Source organism: Cherax quadricarinatus, chromosome 77 (genome assembly GCF_038502225.1).
Source record: "Cherax quadricarinatus isolate ZL_2023a chromosome 77, ASM3850222v1, whole genome shotgun sequence".
Lineage (NCBI taxonomy): Eukaryota > Metazoa > Arthropoda > Malacostraca > Decapoda > Parastacidae > Cherax > Cherax quadricarinatus.
This window is the reverse complement of record NC_091368.1, coordinates 7,873,783-7,901,375: the sequence shown is the minus strand read 5'-3', so window position 1 is coordinate 7,901,375 and position 27,593 is coordinate 7,873,783. Positions and strand designations below refer to the sequence as shown.

The 27,593-nt window shown below is 36.8% G+C and overlaps 1 protein-coding gene across 10 annotated transcripts in view; it reads right to left on the bottom strand.

Moving 5' to 3' along the window:
- Nup98-96 (nuclear pore complex protein Nup98-96) overlaps positions 1-27,593 on the bottom strand; it is a 118,469-nt gene that overhangs the window by 57,095 nt on the left and 33,781 nt on the right. For all 10 annotated transcript variants that reach the window (XM_070101478.1, XM_070101487.1, XM_070101480.1 and 7 more), the window contains 8 exons: positions 26,832-27,041; positions 26,181-26,318; positions 24,843-24,987; positions 23,315-23,609; positions 20,654-20,912; positions 18,448-18,710; positions 16,966-17,133; positions 1,779-2,027 (listed from right to left, as the gene is read on the bottom strand). In XM_070101478.1, the coding sequence (XP_069957579.1) occupies positions 1,779-2,027; positions 16,966-17,133; positions 18,448-18,710; positions 20,654-20,912; positions 23,315-23,609; positions 24,843-24,987; positions 26,181-26,318; positions 26,832-27,041 (1,727 nt within the window). The remainder of the gene's footprint in view (positions 1-1,778; positions 2,028-16,965; positions 17,134-18,447; positions 18,711-20,653; positions 20,913-23,314; positions 23,610-24,842; positions 24,988-26,180; positions 26,319-26,831; positions 27,042-27,593) is intronic.

Here is a 27,593-nt window from a genome sequence, read left to right as displayed (position 1 = left end):
AGCAATTAATAAAAGATTTACAGTTAGCATCAAACTAGGGTTCTCAATACCTTACAATCAAGAAAACACCTAAAAGGGTTAGGTATTAGGAATGTAAGAGTGTAATGGGTGTAAAGTAGTACACCAAAGAAGTATTATTAACCATGTTGACCTTGTGTATCCCAATTTGTAGGATACACAAGGTCAACATTAACTATCACACAGTATATGTCTTGCCATTAAATGCATGATGCTACAATTCAAAGAACCCCTCATAACACCCTCACCCATCATCAAGTGCTGCAGTCCTGAACACCTGTTTCTAGGCCCAGGAATTGATTACCTCAGTTTCTACCTCTCCAGTCTTCTGTACTGTAGTGACAGAGCCACTGGTTGGTGAAACGTCTACATAGTAAAGATAACCAGATGCTGACGAAAATTAGACGTGTGCAACATCTGAGTATCTTTATTGTAGACGTTTTGCCAAACAGTGACTCTTTCAATACAAATTCAAAGACATACCCAGATGTTGCACGTGTCTAATTTATTATATTGTCAGAATTGTTTACAACTGATATTCATGCTTACATATGTCTACTCTTTGCAAGATTTCAGGTACGTCTTGCTACTTCTACTTACACTTAGGTCACACTACACATACATGTACAAGCATATAATATACACACACCCCTCTGGGTTTTCTGCTATTTTCTTTCTAGTTCTTGTTTTTGTTTATTTCCTCTTATCTCCATGGGGAAGTGGAACAGAATTCTTCCTCCGTAAGCCATGCGTGTTGTAAGAGGCGACTAAAATGCCAGGAGCAAGGGGCTAGTAACCCCTTCTCCCGTATAAATTACTAAATTTAAAAAGAGAAACTTTCGTTTTTCTTTTTGGGCCACCCTGCCTCGGTGGGATACGGCCGGTTTGCTGAAAAAAAAAAAAATATGTCTACTCTATGTTTACCTTCCCCCCCAACCTATCAAAACATTTAACACCTTCCTTCCCACCCTGTTTCTGATGTATCCCACACCACCTTCCATCTGCCAATGATTCATATACCTTTCTTTTTTTATCAACCACAAGGCTACAAATTAGAAATAAAACCTCAAAAATTGTCCATCCTGGGAAATTTCATCAATAACAAGCTGAATAGAATAAAGCCAAGTAATATACAAGTTTTATCATCCTGTTGGTGAATGGAAGAGATAATAACTATATGTATCATGAGACTTCAGAAGGAAGAGAAATGGGGAACTAGTCAGGATTTTGAGTTCTGAAAGCAGGGGTGGGATGGTAAGGTTGCAGTTCAGTGGGTCAACATTGGACAGCACGTCCTGTGTCCTGGGAAGACAGCCACAGTGATTGATAATTTAATTTTTTAAATTGCCAGCCTAAGTGAAAAACAGCCAATAAGAATGTTTAAAAAAAAAATTGTGCATAAGAATACATTATGTGAGAACCATGGGAAAAGAAATGCCTTTCTGGAAACAACATATGTGTTTAGAAGAAATTATGTATATAACTGTCTATGCACCTCTATATTTTGGTATTCATTTCATTTGAAAACAAAGAATAAATTGAAATGCATCACATCTTGTAATGTTTGTAACATATTGACAAAGCTCCTGGAGAGCTTTGTCAATATGTTACAAACATTTTGTTGGAAATTCTACCTTTATTACTAATCACATCTACTTTACTCTCAATAAAACAAAGATAATCACTCATATACATTTCACCTCAAGAATAAAAAGTAAATGAATGATACCAAGAGAAAGTAATCACCAGTGACAGCTCACCTGCTTGGAAGAAAGACCTGACATTGTCATTTGCCCAAGACCAAACTGTGGGGAGGATGTCAGTGTCGTCACGGGAGGACCTGAAATACGCATGGTTAGAGCAGGCAGCTGGGTGGTGGCCGCAGCAGCGCCACTTTGAGCTGTACTTTGGGGAGGGGTTGGTTGACTCTGATTAGTCTTGGGAGAAACGGTGACCATCGCTTCTTCTTCATTATCCTCTTGTAGCCCGTACTTTGAAAAATGTTTCACCTAAAAATAATTAAAAAAGATTTAACCAAATTATAAAATTCAGTCAAGTTCATAGCCAAAGATAAAAAGTACTGAAGAGTTTACAATACCAAAAATGGAACATAATAGTCCTTCCTAAGCTGCTTGAAAGGCATAATGCAAAAATGAATGAAAATAAAACAAATAGCAGAACAAACCTTTACTGGGTCAATATTAACTCTAAGTAAAGTATTTTTAAGTCATGACTTCAAAAAACTCTGCTCTAGAGTGAATTATCCCAATATAGGCACTGTCCTGCTTTATGTACCTTCCTTAAAATAATAGTGTAAAACAATCTTTTAGTAACACATATATCTAATAAAAAGAGGACACACATTCACCATCACTTGTTTAAATACTGTACTGCCAGAAATGTGCAGACATCACAGTTCAGACAGAACTCTGAACTACATCATCCTCACCCCTCCTGAGTGTAGACAGTGTACATTCGACCTCCAGGGCTTAAGTGTGGCTAACAGATTTCCCTAAATCCCAGCATTACTGAGGGGCCATATTCTATAGGAAACTATCCATAAAACAGCCACTTTAAGAATTTTCTTGTACACTACTGTACACAGAACAATACAAGTCAAGATTATACAATGCCTCAGCTTTCACACTAACAAACAACACACTGCCCCTACCCTCCCAACTAAGGGTCAACACCAGTGATACTGTGTGTTATTGTATAATGTAAAACAAATTATATACACCAAGAGACCAACAACATGGAGTAATATGCAAATTTATTATTATTATTATTATTATTATTATTATTATTATCACCTATGGAATAGGAAGCAATAAGGTTCAAACCACGGAAGATAAGCTAATACCTTGGATCAAGAGCCCCTTACTGACATAACATATAAGTTCTTTATAGGGTCTTCACAAAAAAAATTATTTTAATTATCATTCAAGTTTTAGCTGTATTTTACAATTAAACACTTAAAATGTAAATGAACAAGATTTTTATTTAAGAAATATTTATGTTAAATGAGCCTTCCACTCTTGAGAAATTATGTAAATTATGTTTGGAAACTTAGCATCACTGAAAATTGTCACATTGTGGCTGGCACTACTCAGCATAAACCTGCACTTAGAAGAGGAACCTTATGACAAACCTTACGTAACAGAAACCTTACGAAGTTTTGGTCCATCCATCCTGATCCATTGTCAGTTCACAACTGGGGACTTGAAATTCAAGAACAAAAGTCACAATACTGTAACTGGAACAATACACAAGTAACCTGCACGTAGGAGAGAGAAGCTTATGGCAATGTTTCAGACTAACTTGGACTTTGTAAGTGGTCCAAGTCGAACTAAAAGGTCATCGTAAGCTTCTCTCTCCTATGTGTGGGTTATTTGAGCACTGGCAATTGAAATTCAAATTATTTCTTTTTACACTGTACAAAAATAATGTAGTTTACATGTAATAAAACATTATTAGGCACAAAAGAAAGCCACTAATATGCAATGTATTTCAGGCACACTAGCCCTGATACTTATACACTACTTAAAAATTAGACAATAGACTATTAAGTAGGATTTCTTATGCAGTTAACTACAATTACAATGGTCTAAGACATATTAAAACATCATGAAGTTCCTCTTCTACCTGTTGGTGTCTGGTAAATTGTTATTATTTCTTGAGGTGGAAGGCACGTCTCATAAGTAAAAATATGCAAGAGAACAACCGATTTTAATAGAAATACATGTACTTATTAAAATCAGTGATAGAGTTTTATATATATACAACAAGTGGTCCAATTCTATCTGAAGTAATATTATCAAGCATGGGGAAGCAGTAAACCTATTAGGGCTATACAGCACCTAGGAAATAGGTTTGATCTGAGGAAGGTAAAGGCAGCTTTAAATTCTTGGATCAAAAGCCTTTCAACATCATAAAGCCTTTGATATTTATAAATTAACTTAAGGTTAATATCTTGAGTCCCGTGATAAATAAGGAACTCAAGAAATAGCCTAATTGATGAAAAAAATATATATAATTTTGATTACCTGTCATTACTAAGAAAAAATTAATAAACATGGAGTGCTTTTTTACAGTCAGGCCTCATAAGTTCAAAATTCTTACCAATGAAAACATCTCTGTAATAAAAAACTGAAGAGATAAGGGAACACTTAAGTAAAATATCTTGCCCAGACATTAGTTTTATTTAGAAAAAAATAAATGTGCCAGCAATATATGAAACGGAGCACATCAGCAGGCTATATTGCAGTGCAGTCACTCCCCTCATGTGTTAGTCCAGCTACAGTTTTGTTCATGCTTCAGAAGATAAAAGCAGCAGTGTGTGGAGAGATGTTAATAAAGAATGGAGAAGTGACAGCAGTCAGACATGGAGCACATTATAAAAAAATAAGAATTTATTTATTCTCTGCAGTATACAGGTAATGTAGTTTACACGTAATAAAATATATTGTTGTTGTTAGGGACAAAAAAGGCCACTAGCATGCAGTGCATTTTGGGCAAGGAAAGATGGGAAGATGTGGGGGGAGGGAGGGGTGTAGGCAGGAAGAAAAAAAAATAGGAGAACAGTAGGACTAAACATGGGGATCTTTCTTGCAATCTAAGTTGGTTAAGCCATGAACTTGACAAAATTTTGTTACTTTCATGTTAGGCTGTACAAGGTTTTGTGTGGTTTTGGGTAAATATGTAAAACTGGGCTGAGTACAAGATATATAATGCATAATGATCTAATTCTGAATCAGCAAGGAAATTACTACTTTTCTAATATTTTTTCTAGAAATTAGGGGCACTAACCAGTAGTTCATGGCTTCATACCTGTCTATTATTCAAATATTGTACATTATTGTTTGCTATCATACAGTCATCTGTCACTTCATCATTAAGATTTGTGAAAGATGCGAGTGATTGATCTGCATATTATTATGGCATCTCTCTTCATTCTTAACATTCTATTAGATCCTGATACATTGCTGTATAAAGTTTCACCACGAATCTCATTACCTCATTATTCAAGATTTTATTTTTTCCCCTTTACTTATTCTCCCTTCTAATTCTGAAACTGACTCTTGGCCATTTGTAAACAATAAAATCTTCCATTAAAAGCATTGCATACTTAAGTTATTTCCAGTATATTCTCTCCTGCTGTCTCACTGTTAGCACCTGATCCCTTATTGTTACTTTTCTTTTAGTTTTGTCTTTACCTTGGTTGCTATTTAGATTTCATAGTTATTCAATATCACTTCAACATTCCTCACCTGACCTTTTATATCACTATGCTCCTTATAAATATTCATGTACTCTCTGCTCAGGTAGGTCTGTGTGCCTTGAAGAGTTCACTGTGAGGGCAACATGTAGACAATGAAGGATCACATTATACTGCATTTGGGTAATTTTTCCAAGGCTTCTTACCCATTTTAAGACTCCAATGTCTACACCTGGTGAAATGCTTTACTGCAGTAGCTTGCAGCCTCTGGCTCTGTCATTCTCAACTCTGTTGTATTATATGTTTTTGCTTCATCATCTGTCAAAGATGTCGCACTTTAATACTCGCCACAACACACAATCTTCCATTTGTAAGCATATGTAGCAATAGTTTTTAAGTAAAAATCCTACTGTAGCTTCTTGATATCTATTATATGTATTTGATATACAGTATATGTCCATTAAGTGAGCTACTTATAATTATTGGCATTTTGGTTTCATCCCTCTGTAACCAAGTCCCTCAACTCAATTTTCCAACTTACAACTTGACAAGTATGAGTTATCACACTGCCCCCATCGTCAGCAGCGGAAGTCTTCCAGTTGAATGCTTCATGGTTGTCAACCTTCTGTAGTTACTGAACAATAATTCACAATACAGTAGGTGAAGCAATTCACAAATAACCAATATTTTCATGTGGAAACTAGACAATTAAAAAATCTTTCTAAACCATTATGTCACAAATCTTGCAGTTCTCCATGGGGAACTGGAGAAGAATCCTTCCTCCATAAGCCATGCATGTCGTAAGAGGCAACTAAAATGCCAGGAGCAAGATGGTAGTAACCCCTTCTCTTATATAAATTACTTAACGTAAAAACAAAAATTTTCTTAAGTGTTTCTTCTTTTTCAGGTCACCCTGCCCTTTGGAGGGAGACTGCAGGGAGTAAAAAAAAAAAAAAAAAATCTTGCAGTGACTTAAGATTATCATAACCTTTCTGCAATGATAACATTAATCATCACACTGGCATTACTGACATTCTGTGTCTCATTACTATTATGGATTCATCAAGACGATATCTTTATGTTCTGTCATTCTTTCAGCATTTTTTATGCAAGTTTACGAAAGTTTTCTTTAGTAGATTTAGACTATCCTTAATATCTTGCTTTCACATAGAATCTCCCTTCACAAAGGGGTTATCTCCATGTAAAATTTTGTCTGGGCTTTTTGCCTTCAAGGGTTAGAAGATTTTTTTGCAAGAACACCTAGAACATTACCCAAAGTATTTAGTATGTTCTCTGTCAGCCCATCCTCTTAATCACAGACATTTCACTGTTGTAAAGACAGCCAGATGGGACACTGATGACGATTACCTTAAGCAGTGAAAATCTGTCAGTTCCATCTACTGCACATGGTGGATGCCTACTCATGCAGCAGAAATTTTTGTATTTATATTATATTTACTTTTTCTCCCATTGTGGTATGCTATAATTGGTTAGTTTTTAAGGATAGAGGACAACATAACCTAATCAAGAAATTAGCTGCAAACTGCGTTAGAAACCCACAGATTCTTATGGGAGTCAATTAAGAGGCTGGTTTGTCTCCACTGCTGTATCAATTTGTGAAGTAAAACAAATACTGTATTTTTCTAGTCTTCAGAAAAACCAACTGAAAGAACAATTTTGACAACTTATTCCACATACTGACTCCCAAGCTTTAAGGGGATGGGCACATTTATGTATGTCAGAGATATATGAAGTGCTTGCAACATGTTAAAATATTTCAAGCAATTTTTGAATGCAATGCGTAGTATTAACCACTTCCTCCAACTCATTAACAAAAACATAAAAACAAGACAAGTGACTATCTTAGTCACATTTGGGCATTGCTACTGCCTCACTGTCTTATTTACAAAACTTACTAAACCCTTATAGATCATTCACAGTCTTTGCTAAAGCAAAGAAACTGAAGACACACAGAAAAAACTTACAAAAATACAAGCAGCATTCACAGAAAGGTCACAGTGGTAGAGGTAGAAAAAAAAATTACTTTTGCTGTGCTTATATACTAGGACTAGAGTTACTGTAAGTACAGTACAGTAGAACCCTCATATCCACGAATTTAGTTTCCAGCGGTTCAGTTATCCACAGTTTACCATGGCCCAAAAATAACCCTCAATTTCACTTAATAATGGCCCCTGAGCACAAAAGTAGTGATGCTGGCAGTTCTTCAAAAGCTAAGAAAAGCCAAGAAGCACTTCCCATTAGTGAAAAAGTGCTAACTCTCGACTTACTGTGCATAATTTATCAATTAAACTTTATCATAGGTATGTATATAAACAAAAAAAGACTCATACGTATAGGGTCTGATACTATCCACTGTTTCGGGTATCCACAGTACTGTATTTCTTGGAACGTATCCCCCACGGATACATGGAAGACTACTGTAGTATGTAAATTTTAGGATTAGTTTGTTCTAGATGCTTTGTATAATAAGTGACTTTCTAATGAACATATGTTTATGTCAAATTTTATTGGTGTTATATTTGTTTCTATTACTAAATATACCAGAAGATAAACTTTATAGTGTTTCATTTTTTAGGTTACCCTGCCTTGGTGGAAGATGGCCAGTATGTGGTAAAAAATATAATTTGCTTCTAAATCAAATTTAATATGTAAATTTAACTACTGTAACTTCTATGGATGTATGATAACTGAAAAATAATAGTTACATTTAGCAAAGAATCTTGTCTGTTGTGGCTCTCCTCATGGGAAAATTACCAGTTTGGAATAAGGCATTAAATATATGATCCTCAGAACCACTTAAGATATTACACAAAAAATAAAATAAAATTAAGAGACCACTAAGCAGCAATACAGTCTAAGTGAAGGAGAATTACCATAGTGTTTGTTAGACAAATAAGAAGAGTACACAAGCTACAATGGAAAGATGCATGCTGATGATACATTTCTATTTTGTGTGTGATTTAAATCACTGCAAGTATTTTCATGTCATTATATACGAGTATTTAAGGATATTAGAAAAAAGTGAATATATTATTCAATCTTTATTACAGTATATTATGGCCCTACAGTGATTGGGTTAAATTATAAAACATTTCCAAATAGTGAACACCCTTACTTCTCTCAGGAAATACAAGCAGTGGTATTAAAGCCTTATTCGCTACATGTTTACTACTTTCCACATTCAAAAATAACTAACATGCCACACAATTTGGCATTTTTAAGAATAAAAATGAACTACTCGGTTTATGATGCTATTTTTTATGAAATATTTAAACATACTCACTTAAGTAGTTTTAAGATTTGTGATAATGACCTGTGATTGATTTTGAGGGTTTTATGCTCTATCAGCCAGAGAGAATGGCAAAGCTTTCTTGTTGGATGCCTGTTCAAGAAAGTTGGAGCTGCTAGCAGCCAACTGGCCCACACAGCCATCACAACTTGGTTGATCTGGTACTTCAAACTGCTAGTAGCAATCTGAAGAGTCTTGGGGTCACAAACAATGTTTTCTTATTATTCCTTGCTTTTTTTATTTTACACCCCTGTATCTCTCACTTCTGTAAGTTATGGTAATGTGTAGAGTTAGGATCTGGTCCTCTATATTATCAGAATATTTAAAGCAATTTCAGTCATTTCCAGTAGTTTCAGTGCTTTACTATGTGGGCAGAAAACCTCATGGTACATTTTTCAGCTCTGATTTCTCTCCTGCCTTATTATGCTTTAATAAGCAAAGAGTAAATGATCTCTGTATATTTAACAGCTGTGATCTCTCTCCTGTGAGTACAGCAATATTCTAGATGTGAGAACATTAAGTAACTGAATATTATCAATAACTTTGCTGTTCTTGTTCTCAAGGCTCTCGGTATCTTCCCCATCATTTTCCTGGTCTTTGCTATATCTGCTTTATAATGTTCTCTAAATGATATATCTTACATTATTATGTAGTCCTATGTCTAACTGGTTACATATGTTCTACAAGATGATCTGCTTGTGTAAATGTATTCTGTGCCTGTTTTCAGTTCTTCATTTCTTCTCATTTCTAAGCAACTCAAATTTGTCACCACTGAACACTATCTAATGTTCATTTGTCCTTTGGAAGACTTTGTTCAATAGAAAACAATACAGTACTATAGAGAACAGAGGGTTTCACATTTTGGTACTGTGACTCAGTAGACTTAAATTTGTCTCCTAGTGCCATGTTTTTTAAAGTATGGATGTGTGTAATTTGTGAGACCTCCAGTATACAGTGGTACCTTGACTTATGAGTGCCCCAACTTGCAAGTTTTCCGAGTTACGAGCCGTCACTCAGTCGATTTTTTGCTTTGAGTGGCAAGCCAAAATTCGAGTTATGAGCAAGTTTCAGATACGCTGTCTGTTTGTATCTATCTCTGTCTCTGTCTATCTATGTCTGTCTCTCTGTCTCTATCTCTGTCTCTATCTTTGTCTCTGTCACTGTCTATCTCTGTCACTATCTCTGTCTCTGTTTCTATCTCACAGGTACACATAAATACAGTTATATATAGTGTTAATTACCTAGGATAACCCAAAAAATTCAGACAGTGCTATACTATGCTTGTAGATATAAGGCATAATAAGCATGACGGCATGTAATACAAAATTTCACTTGTTCAGGAATCAGACATGACAAATAGGCATTGTGTAATACTGAGAGACAAGTAGAGAGACAGGAAAACAGAAACACAGGCAGACAAAGACAGATAAGCAGAGACAGAGATAAACATAGAGCTAGACTGACAGACAGAGAGAAACAGATGGAAAGAAACAGATAGACATGGTTATGTGTAACAGTGAAAAATAAAGCCAAGGCAGTGCAGGATCATCAAATGTCACTCCACTGCTGCACTGTCAGCAGTGGAGTGACACTCATCTTACACCATGCTTCAAGGAGTTTCATATATACTCCAGCATTTCTAAAACATTGCTGGGACCTGGCAAAAAAGGCAAAAATCATTTCTTATTCATAAATACATTTTTCTGATTTAAAAACCCATAACAAAAAAATTAGGGTGTTTTTTTCACTGCTGGAATGGATTAATGGAATTTCAATTAATTTCAGTGAGGAAAACTGATTAGATGTATGAGCAAATTGAGTTACAAGCTCGGTCACAGAACGAATTAAACTCGTAAGCCAAGGTACCACTGTATACGTAAGCATACATAATACAGGAGAGCCCTACGTAGTTGGCACAATCTTTTCGGTGTTCAACATTTTCGTTGGCCTTCAACTGAGCCACTGTTCATCATGTTCAGTGCTTCTACCGCTTTTTTTGCCATTTTTGCACAACAGTTACATAAGGGAAGGGTAACTGGCAACATATTTTAAGGTAAGTATTGTATGCAGTGTATATATTTTATTTTTTTTTCTGTAATTTTTACGCCTAGCTGTACTGAACACTTAAATACATGATAGCGTAAATGCATTATCAGTTGTTTCAGACATGTTCAATGATGAAAAAATACTTTTCCACCCGCCAGTGATTTTTTGCTTATTGCACGGAGCCCTCCTGTACAATACTACAAAGATAGAAAGCTCATTAAATTTCAATAACTACAAAATCACAGAGCTTATCAAGCTTCAATAACAAAAAAACAGACAAAATAAGTGTAATTTCAAAAAGGGTAAAATTTTGGTGTTTGGCAAATGGAGCAAGCTACTAAACCAATTACAGGGCACCCAAGGCAAGACCCGAAAAGGAATTCATCTCCACAGAACAGAAGGGCAAGTAAGAAGAATTATCCTACTTTAACAAGGACACTACAGTATCCACAAGTCTCACCCAAAAGTCAATATGACAAAATTCCAAGGGAGTGTTTTGAAGTGTAAATGTTACAAGACAGTGATAGTGTGAATGGTGGTGACAGTTTCTTGTTTGGGTCACTCTGCCTTGGCAAGAGATGGCCAACATGTTTAAAAAACAAAAATAGTTGTTCATCATGGATTGTTAATGCATGTTGCTACACTTCCAATAAAAACACTGCAAGGTCAGAAAATTTGTCATCTGAAGTACCACAAGATGCCCTATTCAGCAACTGTACTTAAGAGTACACTCTGTACAGTGGGCCTAGTTTATTTGCATAGAAATTGTTGCCTGCAGTGGTAATTTTGCTGCTATATATAATATACGAGATCTCATAAATGTCCCGTGGCTTAAAACCAATATGCAAGTGTCGAACGACGTTCTTAATAATCAGACAAAGGGACTATGAGTGTATGTGCTCTGATAATTTGACAACCATCGAGTGAAGTGCAGCATTCTGAACAGACAATATCTACAACCAATGAACCAGAGGTTCTGGTGATGTCACTTCGTGGACAGTGAACGTCATGTTTGAATAAAATCACACTGGCTCCCCTAATTAAAGAAATACAGCACAGACAGCTTAAACAATATATAAAGTACTACAGGTAACTCTTATTGCCCAGTACATATTCAGTCTTCAAAGAAGCTGCAGCATTCTCCTAGGAAAGGCTATCAAACAAGCATCAATCTGAGCCATAATGGGTGGGCAATGCCCACATGCACAAGTATGCTCATCTTTAGTCCATGAAAAGTGGGATAACTCAAAAAGATTGAATTCTTCCTACAAAGTTAGTGATCACATTGAAGAAAGGAGTAAGCAGAGGCTGCTATTAACATGGATTTCAACTTAAAGATTAGCAGTACAGAGTTGTAGTGTTTCCTTAACTGTTGTTTGAACAACACCCAACATGACCACCAAAAGCCTCTCGTCTTGCTAGTTGTGCGGCCACAGTTCATAAAGCAATAGTTATACAGCCTCTCCTCACTTAGCAACGTACTCATTTACCGACGCCTCGGACTTACGACGGGCTCTCTGACATGTAATCATATGTAAATAATGTATATTAGAGCTGGTTTCCTCTATTCTGTTTATTTCAATATACAGTACACTACTGTGTAAACATTTAAAAATATACCAGAAATGTTATAAATGGTGCAAAGGTGACATTAAAACAATATCAAAGATAGCTGACATGAACTCACTACCACTATAGTATGCTCCTCATTAAGTGACGAATTCGTTTAACAACGTAGTCTCAGGAATGAAACTCTTTCGTTAAGTGAGGAGAGGCTGTATTTCAAACAGGATTCACAGTGCTGTTTACCTGCACTGCCTCTTCCAGTACTATCACCATTTCATTCTTTTATTTTTCTGCCTCTTTCTCCTGTCCCTGCCCTCCTCTCATATATATACTGGCTCCCTTACCTCTGCATGTTAGTGTGTTACTAGTTAATAGTCCAAGTCAGACCAAAATGTCGTCATAATTTTCTTTCTCCTACATGTGAGTTATTTGTGTATCATGATGCTCCTTATCCAATGAGTCAAACATTGTAATGCTCCTTATCCAGTGACTCCAACACCATACTGATCCTTATCCAGTAACTCTGGTATTATATGGCTCCTTAATCAATGACTCTGGCATTAGTGTTACTCATATAGTGACTAGCTCCAGTGTTAGCTATCCAGTGTTGTATATCCAATGACTGGCATCAGTGTTCCTTATCCAATGACAACAAAAATCAGTTGCGTATCCAGGCATCAAGCTTTGTTAATCCAGGGGTGCTTATCCAGTAACTCCAGCATCAGTGTTCCTTATCCAGTTACTCCACATTTTATTGCTTAATCTGTTCTATTGCTCAGCATATTCTTCCCATTTCCAACAATAATTTTGTCTTTTTTGATATACAGTTACAATTAAATATTTTATTAAGAGTAAAGATAGAGAGATTTCTAATTAATTAAAATATCACATATTATCACAGGAAAAATACATTTACATATTTAAATATAATAAAGGCTACAATGTAATGAAATCTGCCTTCTTGAGCTCTCTAGAACCCAAGCACATTAACCTTATTTAAAGCTAGGCAATTCTGAAGTCATATATGAGTGGTATACAGTACTGACAAGATGAAAATTAAGACATGTGCAACATCTGGGTATCTTTATCGTAGACATTTCGCCAAGGGACGGGTAGCAAACGAGGGCATAGTCACTGGTAGGCAGGATCCCCAGTGGAGGGAGGTCATACCCAAGGGAAGGGCTAGTGGTGGTAGTAGTTGTAGTAGCCATGAAGAAGGTTATGTAGTTGTCATCTGAATCAAGATTCCATGATGCTGCAGTGTCTGACAAGTTGTACATGAATGGAATACAATACCGACAATACCCAGATATTGCACAAGTGTCTTAATTTTCATCTTGTCGGTACTGTCTACTATTCATGTACAACTTGTCAGACCCTGCAACATCATCACATCTTGGTTCAGAGGACATCTACATGACCTTCATGGCTACTACAACTACTACCACCACAAACCTGTCCCTTGGGTATGACCTACTTCCACTGGGGAATCCCACCTACCAGTGTCCTCGTCTGCTACCCATCCCCTTCCACCTGGCGCCAGTTTATACATGCCAGCCTTCTTGCCTGTGCTCCAGATTCTTCGCAACTATGGTGGTCTTCACACCAACTCCAAGGCTGAGAGAGTGATTACCTCATCTTTTGTATATATTCTGTCTTCCATTCATGGCCTTGAATTTGTATTGATAAAGCCACTGGATGGTGAAACATCTACAATAAAGATAACCAGATGTTTCACATCTGTCTAAATTTTCATCAATTCTGAAGTCATCTACTAGAATGCTATAATACTACTTATACATATCTAATAAAACAACTTCTGAACTTTTTGTAGATGAATGGTTCAAAGAACCGACACGTTGTTAAATTAGACACATGTGCAACTCTTGGGTATCTTTATTGAGGAGATAAAGATACCCAAGAGTTGCACATGTGTCTAATTCTGAACTTATTATTGTACAGTTTAAAAATAAAGTATGAAGTAACTCTTGCACATTAAAAAGCCCCATGACTAAGCTCCCAACTTGTGCTAAACAGAAAAATAAACAGACAAAAACTGATGCAGTTTCTACACCTCATATTCACCAACAATTCCCACTTTACTGATGCTTCTCCTGTCATGTCTTAATATTTTCCTTTGCAACAATACATGAAACCAATAAAAAAAGTCAAAATAACATTTGTAAAAAAAAGGAAAAGGATAAAAATTATAATTAATTACATTATACACAAGGTGGCAAAATAGTAATTTAATATTTCTAAACACTTAAGAGAACACAGATAAATAAAGATTTTTATTAAAAATCTAAAACTAGATTATCTACACTACAAAAAAATGCTGTGACTTGCACCTATCAAATCTTAAGAAAAAATAGGGCAAGGTCTACCAACATTTAGAGAATGTAAGGAAAGCTGTTGTAAAGATTTACAATGCCTGTCGAATAATGAGGTCAAACAATGCTCCAAATAATAAAACATTTTATACAAGCACACTAACAATCAAAGTAGAACTATACCTCAATATAAAAATCATTCACACTAACACACACAAAACATTTAGAGAAATATTCCAGAGTGGAATTTTTTTGTTGTTGTAGACAATATTCTGACTGGAACAAACCTTATCCAGAGCTTGGTTAACCTGATGATCCCATAACCTGACCTCTCACCATTCCTTCCCACTGTGATGGGTTAAGTAGACGTATGTTTTGGTGCACTATATATTAAAAAAAATCCACAATATGGCTGCTGGAAAAATTCACAACCAGTGGTCTAAGACTAATCAAAACATCCTCAGGTTTTCACTTCTAATTTGCGAGATGGAAAATTTGCGGGTGGAAAATTCCCAACAATAAAGCCTTGTGCTTGAACAGCATTTCTCTTCAATAAAAATAAAATTAATGGTTGAATCTATTCTCATTTTATTTAAGCAGAAAATAAAAATCTATTTATCTTTTATCACACTCCTACATTTCAATTTAAGCATTTTGAAGTGGGGAACAGGTATTTACTAATATATACTAACATTACTGAAATAAGCTCCTACAGAATATGTTGGGCAGAAAAAAAAAATTTGTGAGATTAACTTTTGAATCTAGTGTTCATTGTTGTGTTATCACAAGCGATATTAGAAAATACTGACAAAATCTTTACCGATAGTTAACCTGTGGGTTATAGCAGTATATATGGTACATACTTGCTTAGACATATGACCTACATAATGTAATGCCAGGACAATTACAGTTCATTTTATTTCCCTACCACTTACACTTGAGAATTAATTGAGGGTCTTCCTGGGGCTTATATAGTTGAAGAATTTCTTTATGGTTCATCCCTACTATTAAACCTATCCTTGTCTACCTGATCACAGAATGGATGGGATATGAACCTATGGCAAGCGAGTCCTAAAACTCACAAGCCAGTGTGTCAACCACTGGGCCAGCTGGCTCTAATATAATTCATCCAATTAAGGTATATTTATATACACCATAGAGAAGTTAGCATGGGCCACCACTGTAACCACAAATGCAGATTTTACAAATGAATCCCACACCAGTGTGGCTGTGGCATACTCTAACTCAAGTCCCCTTAAATCCCTCATCATTACTTACGAAATGTTTGCAATTATTTTATTACGATTTCATGAGTCTTTTCTACCCTGTCTATGCCCCAGTGTAGAGGTATACACTGCGATCACAGCCCTTCTTGTTCTCTGCTCCAGAAACAGAACAAGCTCAGGGTCAATTTTACATAATGCACCATACTGTGACTAACTCATTACACAAATGCTTCTCTACTTTTGTTTTTAATTTCCATGTTCCTACACTTAAATAAGTCTGTACTTTCTCCCACTAGAGCACATCTTCATAATGTGAAATTCATTTCTTGGAAGTTTGCTTTGCATGGTCTTTTTGGAAACCTCTCCTTTGTTAAGTGGGGATTACCCATATGTATTAAAAAATAACCTGTAGGTAATTTTTTGTAATTTATAAATATGCAGAAAAATAAGTAAATCACATTAAACTCTTCACATTAACTCAACAAATTTATATAAACAAAGTCACTCATATATACAACACACACTATAAAGTATTGCATTTTCTATAAAATAATAATAATCATTACCACTATCAGAGACATGCAAGATAAAAATAGTGATTTTAATTAAAAACAATCAAGATTTCTATTACCAGAAAAAATCATCAATGGGAGATTCAGATCTAGTGTGAATCACCACTTAAAGCATCTGTCACTGAAAACTACATAAAATACAGTTGGCAATAAAACGAGAACTTAAAAACAAGGAATAGAATACTGCAAGAACAAAAATTTAAACCAACTTGAGCCATATGTTGTTTAATGATAAAAATTGAGAGTAATTGCCACCTGATTTTTTTTTTAAATATGCTGGCCATCTCCTACCGAGGCAGGGGCGACCTGAAAAAAACACTTTCACCATCATTCACACTATCAGTGCCTTGCACCTGATGGGATTACCAGTAACTAATCAATATGGCTGTTACAATGACTACTCACATGCTTCCCAACAGTTTTTTTTACATCAACCATTTCCCACCAAGGTAGGGTGACTGAAAGAAGGAAAAAACATTCACCCTCAATCATTCAATAAGTCTTGCCAAGAGTGTGAGGACACTTCAGTTCAAATGACCATCTGAACAGCCACATCCCCAACTCTTAATGTACAAGAGGGCACAAATACTTTCAGATAAATGTGCACAAATGCCACCCTGTACAAGTCACTATACTCAAATTACAGCAATCCATATCAACACTAAAATCCTGGTACCTTGAAGACCCATGATCCAGTTTCTGGGCGATACTCTAGAAAAGTGGCCTCCATCTTGACACACTGGCGTTCGAGATAGTCACCCCAAGCCATGCTCTGCAGACGATCAGATGACTTTATCACCTCACGAGTGGTCTTGTCAACTGGCCATACACAGTCTAGAGTAATCTGAAAGAGGAAATTAAAAAATAGCTAAATTACCTCAAAGCTTCATGGAAAATTTAATGAATGATTAAACTAAGTATACATTGTTACTACCTCAATAAAAGAGTGAGAAAAAATTATCTCTAGCATTTAGATATCTGTGACCAGTTTCATGAGTCTTCCTACTATACTCTTTCATACTGACATTTTTTATCACAATGACTATTTCCTACCTAGATAGGGTGACCAAAAGAAAAACAATCACTATCCAATATTTAATAGCTGTTCTGTCAGTAGTTCACAAGCATCACACTGCAAATGGCTCTGAATTGCAACATCCCCACCCTTCCTTCAGAGTGCAGGACTCCAGTCTAGGTAATCAGCTTTCCCACATGCCTTTATGTGTTACTTCCTCACACCCCAACAGGTCATCAAATCTCCAAAATCCCTTATCTCCACTCACTCCAGTCTAACATCTCCCTACCCCTCTCTCCACCCACCTGGATTTATGCACCCTTCTTGGTTAAACTATTGTTTCATCCATTCTTACTGAAAAAAACATCAAAACATCCACTTCACTCTCAACTTTCTTCCTTTATACATGCCTCCAAGCTCCTCCCCCAACCTTTGCAATTTCACTTCAGAATCTAACAAAAGCACTGTCATCAGAATTGAACAACTGTGACAACTCCCACTTCATACCTAATTCCTTGTTTTTTAAAACCTAACACCTCTCCCCAACACTACCATTCACTAGTTTTACAATTCCATCTATAAATATATATTAAACAACCCTTTACTTTAACTCATATTTACACCACACATTGTCCTTAGACACATCATCTCCACCGCCTCCAGCTGCTTCCTCGCTGCAGCATTTACAACCCATGCTTCACACCCATTAAAGTGTTGGTACCACTATACTCTTGTACACTCCCTTCTTTGCCTCAACGGATAACATTCTTTGCCCCCACAGATACCTCAATGCACCACTCACCTTTTTTCCTTCATCAATTCTGTGTGTTATATGCATATTACATTTTACTATTAGACGTTCCACTGTCTTGTCATAGCAACATGTATGAAAATAGTCCACAAATACCAAATGTCATACAGTAAGCCCTTGATTAACAGGCTTCAATTCAACAGATTTTGGAAACAAGGGACAAAATCCTCTGGGTCAGTCAATTCAGAAACAATAGATTAAGTCCATTACTGTTATGATCAGAGAAAAATTATCTTATCCCTATCTACCACAACTGCCATTACCAACCACCCATTATCCCCTTGGTCCACTAAATTGAGTGTACTGAGGTTAAATATATCAATCATGCTTACAACAGCAGGTTTGTTGAGTTCCTGGCCCTGAGGAGGTTTCTGAGTGCCCTCTGGATACACCTCTATCTGCTTCCTCAGGATAAACACCACTGCATCTAAGTCCAGGCCAGCCACATCTGTCACACCCAGAAAACACACATTGCCATAGCCATATCTTCCAATGGTAAAGTTTTCCACAAGGCATCTTCCCTCAGAATCCACCATTTCTCCCAGATCCTCCAAGGAAGGGAGTGTGTAGTAACCAGAGCGAGTTAACTTGACACCTGCAAATAAAAAGCACAATTGCCCTTACTCTAAGAATTAAAAAAAAAAAACGTTGGCAAATTAAATACATTCACTTAAGAAATTTCTTTGACAACAATAAAAATATTTAAATAGAAAATCTAGACTAAACTCAAGTCATACTGCATTATCTCCAGTAAGTAATATAAAAAGCAAAGAATTATACATGTTACAATGGTATTTAAAGCTTTTTGATCATTTTAATGTACAGCACATACAATGTAATTGTGTAAACCATGAGAATTTTTAATTTTCCTGGAAAAACCAAATGTTAAACCTCCACTGACTGAAAGCCTAAATTACCAAGCCACCACTCTCCCTGCTGTGCTGTGCCAGTGAAGTGACAAAAAGAGAACACATTCACCATCATTCATTCAATCACTGTCTTTCCAGAAGTGTAATGACATCACAATCAGATTACCCTCTAACCTCGACATCTCCACCCCTCCTCCAGAGTGGTGGCACCACCCTTCTAACCTCCAACATCTTGTTCTAGAGTATTATATCAAATTAGATATCAGACAATTATCTGTATTAAGGTAATCCTTTTAGAATCAGGTTTCTCTATGGCCCCCCCAGATCATAAAGTTAAGACACACTGTAGCAGCAACTGCTGTCTTTCACATAGGTAAGGAGACCCAAAATAATGAAATCCATTCACAATCATTCATTCAATTGGTCTTGCCAGAAGAGATACATGTATATTAAGTACATAAATTAACTTTAGTGAGTGGTGCACTGAGGTATATGTGGAGACAAAAAACATTATCTATGGAGGCAAAGAAGGGAATGTATGAAAGCATAGTGGTACCAACACACTTATATGAGTGTGAAGCTTGGGTCGTAAATGCTGCAGCAAGGAGGCGGTGGAGATGTCCTGTCTAAGGGCAATGTGTGGTATAACTTCATGCAGAGAATTCAGAGTGTGGAAATTAGGAGGTGTGGAGTTAATAAAAGTATTAGTCAGAGGGCCGAAGAGGGGTTGTTGAGGTGGTTTGGTCATCTAGAGAGAATGGATCAAAGGAGAATGACATGGAGAACATGTAAATCTGTAGGGAGAGGAAGGCGGGGTAGGGGTCGTCCTCGAAAAGGTTGGAGGGAGGGGGTAAAGGAGGTTTTGTTGGCAAGGGGCTTGGATTTCCAGCAAGCATGCACGAGCGTGTTAGATAGGAGTGAATGGAGACGAATGGTATTTGGGACCTGACAAGCTGTTGGAGTGTGAGGAGGAATTCAAGGAAACCGGTTATTTTTATACAGCCGGACTCGAGTACTGGAAATGGGAAGTACAATGCCTGCACTTTAAACGAGGGGTTTGGGATATTGGCAGTTTGGAGGGATATGTTGTGTATCTTTATACGTATATGCTTCTAAACTGTTGTGTTCTAGGCACTTCTGCAAAAACAGTGATTATGTATGAGTGAGGTGCAAGTGTTGAATGATGATTAAAGTATTTTCTTTTTGTGGATTTTCTATCTTTTTGGGTCACCCTGCCTCGGCCAACTTGTTAAAAAAAAAAAAATAATTTTTAAATACAGTAGATAGGGACATGCAGAAGATACAAGTTACCTCTTAAGGATTTTTGGATTGTAACTCATGAGTAAAGATAGTCTTCATTACATTTTTTTAAACACATCAGCTGTCTCCCACCAAGGCAGGATGACCCAAAAAAAAGAAATACTTTCACCATCATTCACACTACCAGTTTTACCAGAGGCAATCAGATACAACAGTTCAGATGTCCCTTCAAACAGTAAATATCTCTAACCCTTCTTCTTTAGAGTGTAGGCACTATACTTCCCACCCCCAGGACACAAGTCTGGCTAAATGATTTCCCTGAATCCCTTAACAAAATAGTACCTTGCTTACTACACATATACATCATTTTCACCTCACAGATGTACAACTGGCAATAATGTACACTCACCAGCAGGATGTGATTTATCCGAGGACCTGTTGAGGATTTCAGGAATGTCTTCGTCCACTGAATTGAAAAGGGAGACATTATTTTCTTTGTTGGCTTCTGCATCAAAATGACTTTTATCTTTGTCTGCTGAGTCATCAGCCTCAGTGTTTTCATCAGCAGGCTCTGTGACTTTTAAGTGATTAACATTGAGGTCTGTTAGTGTGTCATTGATCTGCCCATGTTTGTCTGCCAAGTTAAGTCTCTTTACTTTGTTTCTACCCTGTAAAAGAAATCATTAGATATGTTGAAACAAATTAACATGGAATGACAGTATTTGCCAAATATAACCTGCTCAAATATATAAAAATAATTTACCACAGTCAATACAATATGCTCTATTTTGCTAAGTTCCCATATAGAATGCACAGACCATGAATCCCATTAAGTAGAAAATCTCTTACAGAACACAGTTTCAAAGTAAATTTCTATAATATTATTACTCTTTTTTTTTTTTTTTTTTTTTTTTTTTTTTTACCCTACTGGACATCTCCCACCAAAGTAGGGTGACTCAAAGAAGGAAACACTTTCACCATAATTCATTCAGTCATTGTCTTGCCAAAAGTGTGCTGACATCACATTTCAGATTACCCTCCAGCTATAACTTCCCTACCCCTCATTCAGAGTGCAAGCACTGCCCTTCCCACCTCCAGAACTCAAGTCTGGCTATCTAGTTTCCCTTGAATCCCTTCATACATGCTATTTTGCCCACACTCCAAAAGCATATCCATTAAAAATCACTTGTCTCCACTAACACCCTATCTAACACACTTAAACAAGCCTGATGGATGCTTAAGCTTCAAAGACTCCTTCATTCCCTCTTCCCAATTGTTCCTAGAATAACCCCTACTCATCCTACCTTCCACCCCAGATTTATACACCCTTTTCACCATCCTATTTTCCTCTATCATCTCTACATACCCAAACCACCTCAACAACCCCTCATCAGCCCTCTGAATTATACCCTTGATTGCTCATGTAGACATACATGATTGGGGTCAGAAGCACTTACACAGATCTACACCTAAATCAAAGTGCCCTCAAATATGGCAAATGATGGCAAATTTTTACTTAGATATGAGAGAATAGGTCTGTGTGGTGGATGTGCATAATATTAAAAACAACAATCCTGCCTCCACACAGTTCAAAACGGGAACAGCAAACTTTTGACCCTGTGTTAGGGGTAAAACAGCAACTTTAGGGCAATTCTTAGGTTGGTTTTCCGGCTTTTATTGGCCACTTCTTTGTGCCAATTGATACAGCAGAAGACAGAACTCGTGAAAAGGAGATGATTTTGGTTGGTTTCAGACCAGAAGTGGCTTGAAATAAACCTCAAAATGGCAGAAATAGTCTATTTTTGGAAATTTTTCTACAGAAGGGAAGGGATCTCCTACCACCTCAGTCTGTTTTCTAGGCTTTTAATAGGTCTGCTTCATTTATTATAATGTCATAAACCATAAGTATTTTTGGTTGTAGTTTGTTAGCAGAGAAATAGGGAAAAAAAAAAAGTTGTTTTTTTTGGTGGTGATTCAAAATAGAGGGCAAGAGTTATATGCCTGAGGCCTAAAGATGTGATTTTTGAACAGAAAGAATGTTTCTTTAGTTGCTGGAAGGCCTTCATTGTTTGTCTTGGTCTCTGTTCTTCAACTGGAATTTGTTGAAAATACTGTAAAACTGGCCAAATGTCCAATGTAGTGAATAGGCAGATTCTTGCAATCAATGGATAGTGCAAAAGGCATATATACAGCACTAGCATAATAGCCTGGAATTCATCTAGAATTAGCCTAAAAGAGGTTTCAAAGTGGGAAAAATTGCTAATACATAAAGTGCTCCCTGACCTTCAACTTCACACCTGCCTAATTCCTTAAGTTTTTTTTTTCTAACACACCTGCCCTATCTCATCAAAGCAAGGTGACCCAAAAAATAAAAAAGCCTTTCTTTTGACATTTAGTAATAATTCCTTAAATATTATATAAAATTTTACAAATTTGGTGTTATTACCATTAGAAAAAGACTCCCTACAATTTTAGATCAAATTATTTTTTATTTTTTTACACTATGAATTCTCTGCATGATAGGCAGTTTGGGAGGGTATGTTTTATATGCTTTTAAACTGTTGTATCTGGGTGCCTCTGCAAAGACAGTGATTCTGTGTGAGCGAGGTGAAAGTGTTGAATGATGATGAAAGTATTTTCTTTTTGGGGATTTTCTTTCTTTTTGGGTCACCCTGCCTCAGTGGGAGATGGCCGACTTGTTGAAAAAAAAAAAATCCCACCAAGGCAGGGAGACCCAAAAAAGAAGAAATGCTTTCATTGTCATTCACTCTAACACTGTCTTGCTTCAGTTTTATGACTGACTTGCTGTGAGTTCAAGCCCCACCTGTACAGTGGTACCTAACACCTGTGCTAAATCTGTGCAGGGTATTAAGCACTAGTAATTCCCCAAGCAACTACAGTTACATCTGCTTTTGTAGATGCAACAAACAAAAATAAAAAAAAAAAGTCCTTCAAAATCAAGAGGAAAGCTACACTTAAAACATTTTCTAAATAGTACAATTAATTAATGCAACAAGATCAAACAATTAAGAAGGTACTGTACCTACAGTGTAATTCTGTTTATACTAACCTTCATGTCAGGCATGGGATAATTATCATGCGAGGGCGGACCACTAGGACGCAGAGGAGTGTTATCGCCTAGAGGACTGATAGGAGTTGTAAGAGGAGATGGTGCATTACCACCACTAGAGTCACCATCCTCCCTTGTTGTTGGACTGCCTAGAGAGGTTGTGTCAGGTTTAACACTTTTGAATACCCTCAAATTTAGTTTTCTCACACTAGGGTATTTCTTGGGCTTTAAGAAATCTTCTGAACTTTCCTCGCTGGGATCTTCCAGTCCCTTGAACAGCCAATGTCGATCATTCCTGTGGACAAAGCAATAGATCAGGCTCACAAAAAACACATGGGAAAGTTCCTTATAGTTTTTAATCTGAAATAATAGTGGTGTTAAGGAGTAAAAATATTGATTGTGTATATTTTTGCTGCAAAGATGTATAGTTATATTGGGGTCACCATACGTAACATGTCAGTCTGCCCAGAAATCATGGAACATATTTGGTAATATGAATTCTGTTAATATCTTGTTTTTTTCAAAGCTGATACAGTTTTTTCTTTCTTTTTGGGCGTTTCTTTCTTCTTGGGTTTTTCTTTCTTTTTTTTTTCTCCTTTTTTTTTGGGGGGGGGGGTTCTTTCTTTTTGGGTTTTTCTTTCTTTTTGAGTCACCCTGCCTTGGTGAGAAACAGCTGACACGTTTAAAAAAAAAATAAAAAAATAAAAATGGCCGTTTTCCATCCGTCACTGTCTTGCCAAAGGCGTGTCAATATTACAGTTCAAAAACTATAACATATCTCCACCCCTCCTTCAGAGTGTAGGCACTGTACTTCCCACCTCCAAGACCCAAGTCCAATACAAAATTATGTATTAAGTTTTTAAGAATATTTAAATTTATGGGGAAACCCAGCTAATTTGCATCATAATCATGACCTATTTTCAAACAAACTGATGAAGCTGCAAAAATTTGTGGCCAATACTTATGCAACATTTGGGTATCTTTATTCTGGAAATGTTTTGCCAGCCTGTGGCTTCTTTACTCCGATGCAGAAAAAGGTGAAAGATGAGGAGTATGAGGTAATCAGTCCCTCAGCCAGAGACTGATGGACTGAACACATCGACTCCAGGCTGAGGGACTGATTACCTCAAAATCCTCTTCATCCTCCACCTTTCTCTTCACTGAACTGAAGAAGCCACTGGCTGGCAAAATATGTCCAGAATAAAGATGCCCAAATGTTGCACGAGTGTCTCATTTATCAAGAGATTCATCTGATATCATCAGTCCTAAAACTTTTGCCTGTTCTTTTCATTCTGAGATGATCTGCTAGTGTTGTGAATCTTGTGGTCATTTTGACCTATTTTTTATGTTTCTAAATAGTTGGAATTTGACACCAATGAACATCAAATTATTTTCATTTGCCCACTTAAAGACTTTGTGATCTTTCCATTTCTAATGTTTGTACTAGTCAGTGTGTTAATTCTATTTTTCCTGCAAAAGAAAGAACAAGCAAGTAAGGACAGCAATAACCAACCAGGCTGAAACTTACCCTTGGTTGTTGGCCTTGTTTATGGGCTTAGGCCGTGGTTTGTTATTTGCCACAAGAGAAGGTGAGAGGACATAAGTGGGCTTCTGATTGGAGCTGGCTAACTTAGAACTAACTTCATCACTGTTTGATGTGCTGTTGGTTTTATCTGGAAAGTTAAAATATATTAATATATCAAAATATGCATTAATAGCTTTCCAGAGTAATCAGACGACATTCAACACACTTCACCCAATAAAACAAATTAACTTACTCTCACGTACATGCAGAAGCACAAACACCACACACGCAAAAGCGCACACTCTAGCACTCTTGATCTCTCGCACTTGTGGTCTCTTGCATTCACACAATCTCACACTCACAGACTCTTGCACTCATAGACTCTCAATCTCTCACCATACACCACAGTTAGGCTGTATTGCATACGTTGGAGTCTGTGCAGTTAGCAACAACAGCCTGATTGACCAGGCTACCAGACCTGGTCTGGGACTGAGCAGCAGGATCAGTGACCCCTGAAATCACCTTCAGGTAACCTTCATGTAAACATAGCTTAATTTCAAGTCTAGAATAACTATTTTAACTCAATGGCCATTTCCTACCAAGGCAGGGTGACCCAAAAAAGAAAACATTCATCATTCAGTCAGCTATCACATTTTCCACAGTGTGCCGACATCACAAACAGATTACCCTCTGACTGTAACATCCCTAGGCCCAGGATTAAAATCTATTTTATAACTAAAGCGTAATAAACACTTGTCAATGCTCAACAATAACCCACATGGAGACAGCAACTCAGGAGATTAATTGATCTGTATATTCCAACCTTGTTCAGGGATCCTCTTCAGCAGAAGAGTATCCCAGAATTTTTTTTTTTTTTTTAACACATCTGCCATTTCCCACCAAGGCACGGTGACCCAAAAAAGAAAGAAAAAACTTTTATCATCATTCAACACTTTCACCATCACTCGTATTCAATCACTGTCTTTGCAGAGGCGCCCAGATACGACAGTTCAGATGTCCCTCCAAACTGCCAATATCCCAAACTCCTCCTTTAAAGTGCAGGCATTCTACTTACCATTTCCAGGACTCAAGTCCAGCTAACTGGTTTCCCCGAATCCCTTCCCTGCTCACACTCAAAATATTAAAATGAAAATATTATATTGCTCACACTCGAAATATACAGATCAATTAATCTCCTGAGTTTCTGTCTACATGTGGGTTATTATTGAACATTTTTATTTTAGTTAATTTATAGAAGTTCACTCTCTTTTTCCCTTCCTTTTCCCCTCCGCAATCATTCCCCCTTCCTCTCCTATACATTTCCCTCTCTCTCCCATATACCTGTTACTGGCGAAGATTTGCTACCCCAAGGGATGTCAAAAATTGGTTTCTCAGTCATGGCCTTGACCAGTTTACCCAGATCAGGAAACATTCCACCACCAGTATTGCCCATCATATTTAGTTGAGGCATGCCAAATCCTGAAATATATAACTTGTATTTCATACAGGCCTAATTCTAACATCCTACTAATAGCCTTTGAAAATGAGTAAGAAAATAATATCCATATCCTGTCTCACAAGGAAAGTCATATTTCAGAAATAATCGAATCTAAGCTCAGATATTATATAAGTAGCTGCATCTCTGATGCCTTATACCCTCTGAAAACTCTTAAGAGAAGTGGCTATACATTTAACCTTCATTGCATATTTTAAATATATCAAATACTGATTATTTAGCAATAACTATCTTCAGTTATAACAGAAAAAATTCCTTCTTACTGTCCAATTTTGACATTTCTGGTTGTGAACATCATCCTATCACTAAGCAAATTAATAAAAAATCATATATAAAAAAGATAAACATTTAAAAATAATTACATTTTATATAAAAGTAATAAATAAGTCTCTAAAACATTAAGTATTATAATTTTAAACAATATGTAGGTTCAATTATCAAGTGAAAAGACACAAGAAAAAACAGCTTTTGTATACCAGTGTTGGTGTTGAGGAGACCAATCCCAGTCATGCCCATGCCAGTGTTTGCTCCACCAGGATTGAAGAGAACACCTCCAGGGTTGGTACCAAGACTCTGACCCATGGTGTTGGTGCTTCCAAACTGACTAAATGAGAGTCCAGCACCAGGCTTTTGTTGGTTGTTGTTCTGTCCAAAAAGACCAGTGCTGCCAAAACCAGTGTTGCTATCTGAAAAGTTACAAATATACTTCTCTTAATTAAGCTGCTTTACCCAACTTTCTAATGTTAATAATCAATGCCTTTACACTTAAATTTTAAACTGTAATTTTTTTTTTTTAACATGTCAGCCATTTCCCACCAAGGCAGGGTGACCCAAAAAAAAGAAAAACCCAAAAAAAAGAAAAACCCAAACAGAAAGAAAAAACTTTCATCATTCAACACTTACACCATCAGTCATACATAATCCTCGTCTTTGTAGAGGCGCTCAGATACGACAGCTTAAACTTCCCTCCCAACTGCCAATATCCCAAACCCCTCCTTTGAAGTGCAGGCACTGTACTTCCCATTTCCAAGACCCAAGTCTGGCTAACCAGTTTTCCTGAATCCCTTCACAAAATATTACCCTGCTTACACTCCAACAGTTTGTCAGGTCCCAAAATCCATTTATCTCCATTCACTCCATTCACACACTCACATACACTTCTTGGAAGTCCAAGCCTCTCACTCACAAAACCTCCTTTACCCCCCCTCCCTCCAACCTTTTTGGGGATGACCCCTATC